This window comes from Bidens hawaiensis, unplaced genomic scaffold (assembly GCF_021521415.1).
Source record: "Bidens hawaiensis isolate Kalapana, Puna unplaced genomic scaffold, B.hawaiensis_p1.1 tig00012650_1, whole genome shotgun sequence".
Taxonomy (NCBI): Eukaryota; Viridiplantae; Streptophyta; class Magnoliopsida; order Asterales; family Asteraceae; genus Bidens; species Bidens hawaiensis.
In genome coordinates, this window is record NW_027492047.1 from 616,791 (window position 1) to 621,891 (window position 5,101).

The window sequence follows — 5,101 nt, forward strand, 5'->3', positions numbered from 1 at the left end:
TTTGGTCCTGATACAAGATTCCGAGTAATCTCAGGAATATATAAGGTATCATAAAGTTTAATACATAAACCAGTTTTCATTATTAATTGTAAAGTTCCCACAGCCTTGACTTCAAGTTCTTTATCATTCCCCAGTCTTAGTGTTTTTTGGTTTCTTTCCAGCTTCCGGATTGAAAGGAATCCCTGAGTAGAATTGGTTACATGAACCATAAAACTAGAATCAAACCACCATGTATTAGCAGGAACAGTTAAATTATAGGACTCAAATCATAAAGAGATCATTACCTTTCTTAGCCAGCCACTCCTTAAAGTCTGAACAGTCCTTCTACTTATGAATGTACTTCTTACAGAACTTGCAGAAAGGCTTTCCAGTGGAGTTCTGAGAGCTGGTTGAGGCACCTGTATTATTTTTCTGAACTTTAGCAAACTCCTTTCTTGGATTAGTGTTCTTCCTCTTCTTGGAACTGGTGGCAAAGTAAGCAACTTCAGTTTTGTCCATCTTCATACGCTCTTCTTCTTGCACGCACATAGCGATCAGCTCACTCATAGTCCATTTGTCCTTCTGGGTGTTGTAATTGATCTTGAAAGCTTCATAGGCAGCTGGAAGAGAGGTCATGATGAAGTGCACCAGAAAACCGTCACTGATCTCCATGTCTAATCCCTTCAGCTTATGGGCCATGTCGTTCATCATCATATTGTGCCCACGAATGCCACTCCTTCCATCGTACTTAGTAGTCACCAGTTTGAGAATAAGAGTACTAGCATGCGCCTTAGACGTTCCCTTGAATTGTTTCTCCACGGAAGCCAGATAGGTTTTAGCATTGTCAGAGTCTGGAATGGATCCTCTTATGGGCATGCTAATGGAGTTTTTCATAAGCATTAGAGACATGCGGTTGCATCTCTTCCATTTTTCGAAAAGTAAGTGCTCGGCAGGAGTGCTATTATTGCTTAGTTCTGGAGGTTGATCCTCGTTTAGAGCAAAGTCGAAATCCAGGAAGACAAGATTAAGCATAAGAGAGTCATTCCAGGCAGCAAAGTTATCTCTAGTTAATGATGTGATTCCACCATTCGGAGCTGTTATTGGAATTTATATGAGAATGTTAAGATACTAAACTAGAAGGAACTTAGAGTGAACTAGGGGCAATTTAAACTAATGCAGGCATAAATAAGAACCATTTAAATTATGATGCTGTGATAATAAATATCTATTATTAACATAAAAATAATAGATTAATGTAATTAATAAAATTCTACTTAAATAAAAGATAAATCACCTTTGGGCATAATTAAATTTTACTTAAGTATATGTGCAAAATAATTGTAACACATCACCTTTGGGCAGAAATAAAACAACCATTTTAATTATGCACGAGTTAGTTTTGCTTTGATATAGATGTATCCCATCACCTTTGGGCAGGAGTGATACATTTAAATCATGTTTAAGCTAAACTAACATAGCTTGTATTTAGACTTGAATGATATGTTAGATGTATCGCATCACCTTTGGGCAGAAGTGTACATCATCATTCATTCATGTTAAGCTTTTTATATGTTTTGTAAAAGTGATTAATATGAATTTTAAGTATTTACAAAACATTGGTTTAGTTAATAGCAAATAAACAATTAGCGCGGATCGAACTTAGTGTTCTCCGAAAACTGTTAAGGGTACTGTTCACAAAAAAAAATTTAGTCTCGGGATATTAGTTTTCTGGTTTGATGCGTTTACGGGTTTTAGTGTTTTCGGAAACTTAGTGTTCTCCGAAAACTGTTTTAGCCATAAACACATACACCCATAAGTTTATGAACAGCTAATAATGATTAAACTGAATTCTTTAGGGATTGTTTGTTTATCCAAGATTTGATTATTTTCAAAGTAGTTCCTTTATCAAGTTTACAAAATTCGAAATATCTTGGTCTAAATTTCAATCAAAATTTAGTAAAACATTATAACAATCCAGATATTGAACCAGATTATACCAGTTTTTCGAAAACTGTTATGAACATGAATAATCATCAATTTATCAGGTTTCGAAAAAAACAGTTAGTTTATATCAGATGCGATTTTTAAAACCGAAAAATTGTTAGGGTTTCTCAGTTTTCGGATTTTAATCAAAACCGTAAATAAATAATAGGAATTAATAAAATCGAAATTGTTAGGGTTTATCAGTTTTCGGATTTTAATCAAACAGTAAATAAATAATACGAATTAATAAAATCGAAAACTGTTAGGGTTTATCAGGTTTTAGTCCATGTCTTTCCGGTTTAGATCCTAAGTTAATGAAAGACATGAAGAACTGATTAATCAATATCGCTCTGATACCACATGTTGATCAGTTCTTCATGTATGTAATAGAAAACATGGATATTATGATAAACCTAAAACTAAAACATACATGTCACAGCAGAGAGAGAGAGACCACGGCTGATGAGAATGATCCAGACAACATGACAGTCAGCTTGGTTGGGTTCCCCTTTAGGATGTATATTAGTGATGAGGATTAGGGTTCTTGAGAAACCGAATAATAGAGGGAGAGAGAGGCTCACGATTTCTGATGTGAGGGTTTAGGGTTAAGTTATGTGATGTTAATTAGTCTCTCCATATTTATATACATCCAAGGGGAAACCCTTGATTAGCAAGAAAGGGTAATTTGGTCCATCAACAATTACCTAGCTAATATAATAATAAGGTATAATTTAATTAACTTTGATCTATTATAATATAAATGATCATGTAGGTCATACATAAATATACATATCCATATATTTATTTTTACATTTTAAAGAAAAAACATGGCATTCTTATGTTACTAAAAGATTAATAAAAATATCATATATTCTTTTAAAATACGAATGATTATGATATAAATATCGGTAGAAAAAAAGGACAAAGTTACACGATGCTACGTAAATATCATAGATCTAATTTTACTATCTTGTAGCGGCGCACAACTTGTTACAATGTATAAAATTGTTACTATTCTATGCATTTTATGTTGATAACTTGAAATTAAACCAAACCCGGAACACTGATTAAATAATGAAAGTTAAATTTGTACATTATTCAAAAATTAAAATCTAATTCATGATCCTAAAGTAGTATAAATTGTATTGTAATCTTTTAAATATTGACAAAAGAGTTAAGGTCATTGCATGGGTTTAATTAACTGTTTTTAGTGAGAATATGTGAATTTGTGTGAAAGGTAAACTGATAAAGTACAAATGTAGAAAAAAATGAAGTGACATGATTGATGAATCAGAGAAGTGTCATGTCATGTGAAATTGAAATTAAAATTCTTTCCTGTGTGTTTGAACATATTTGTACAATCTCCAACTATCTTTTTTTCTTTTCTTGGAGACATGACCACTCTCTGCTGTAAACACCAATCACCACACTCTTCACCCATCTTTCCAACTCGTCATTCAATACAAATTACCCATACAAGCAATGTAATTTTTTTTTTTAAAATCCCAAAATGTCACCTTTTAAATTCTTCTTTGTCTCTTCCAAACTCGTTGTCGTTGTTATGTTAGAAATTCGAGACAACATGTTTCTAAACTCGTCGCCTTCCTGCCATGTTATCTCAATACCTGTCGCCACCCATCACGTTAGCTAAAAAAAAATATAAATTTTACCTTATATTTACTAAAAACAGGGATCCTTAATGGACATAATAAAATATTTGAATATATTTATTTTATTGGATTTTAAGTTCTTGTATATCGGATCTTGGATAATAATAAAATTCAGAAAACTTATGTATACCATCAAAATCATTTTATCTGTATCTTGTTTAGATATAATTTTTTAAATAATATGAATTATTTGATTTAATTTTAAACTAACATATGGGGGAGACGACGGGTTTAAAAACAAGATGTCTCAAACTTCTAATATAACAGGAACAACGAGTTAATAAGATGTTAAAGAGGAAATTTGAACTTTAGAAAAACATATTTTAAATTTTTCTTAAAAAAATGAGACATTTTAGGAATTTTCCCCTTTAAAAACGTCATCTTTTAAAATAAAAATAAGTACGCATGCATTAAAGAAAAGTATAATTAAGGTGTACGGTTGTATGAATTCAAACAGTGGCTATACCAAAAGTATTATTAGGTTCTATTATCTATCAACTATAGCTAAGGCTATGCGTAGTGAAGGGGTTACAAATTTAGACGTTTTGCGCCGTGTGGCGCCCAGTCAGCAAGGGGTGAGAATTTGTTTTTGAGGTGTAATAGTGTAGGGGTTACAATAGTAATATAATAATAATATATATGTATATGTATATATAACACACACACATACTAATATAATAATAATATAATCAAAGTTAAGCAAGGCGACGTGCAGAACTCGCCCAACCCACAAATCGCCCACAATTCGTCCAGGGGAGCGGCGTTCGCGCCCCAAATCGCCCATTTCTTTCGCCCACTACATATAGCCTAACAGATTCAACTAATATCTTTTATTTTTTATTAATAAAGGTTGTTATTGCTCTTCTATGAAAGTTTTAATTTATTTACATGTATGTAATTTTAACAATTGTTCACATATTTAGCCTTGTTTATATCTATTTCACAGACTATGTTTTGATCATAACTATAACTATAACTTTTTTTTTGCTATGTAAATTGTTTTGTTTTATGCAACAAGCATCAATATATGTAAGTATGCATTTTGCAAGTCTAACTAAGTTGATCTAATTATGTAAATGTACAATGCTCTTATTTTGATTCAAAGTCTTTAAAGAAAAAGATCTAGACTCAATTTTCTAGAATTTATTTGATATAAAGAAGAAACAATAGATATGAGTGAATGGAATGCCATTGATTAAAAATAATTATCGAATTTTTATTTACTTAAAGTTTTGTCCATTGATTAAAGATAGACTTAATAAACTATAATTATTAGTTATTATGGTTTTTCAAGTTGTGAGGAGAGGGGGGGGGGGTTGAGAGTCAATGTAAAAGTTATTGAGAAACTATCTAGATCAGTCGGCCGTCGTGAGATAGTAAAGCCACTGACGTTAAATCCACATAGACACCGACATGGCATCGCTTTTGCAGCGTTGGCGGCGTTGTGGGGCGGTAAACACTGCGTTGAG

At 32.2% G+C, this 5,101-nt stretch overlaps 1 protein-coding gene across 1 annotated transcript; it reads right to left on the reverse strand.

Moving 5' to 3' along the window:
- Positions 1-324: 324 nt before the first annotated feature.
- LOC143541799 (uncharacterized) lies at positions 325-1,011 on the reverse strand. Its single transcript, XM_077034527.1, has one exon. It carries the CDS (start codon positions 1,009-1,011, stop codon positions 325-327), a length of 687 nt encoding a protein of 228 aa, XP_076890642.1.
- Between the last annotated feature and the right edge of the window lie 4,090 nt (positions 1,012-5,101).

Excerpts from the sequence above, each read along its gene's own strand:
- LOC143541799 (XM_077034527.1), bottom strand. The coding sequence starts at position 1,011 with ATGCTTAATCTTGTCTTCCTGGATTTCGACTTTGCTCTAAACGAGGAT.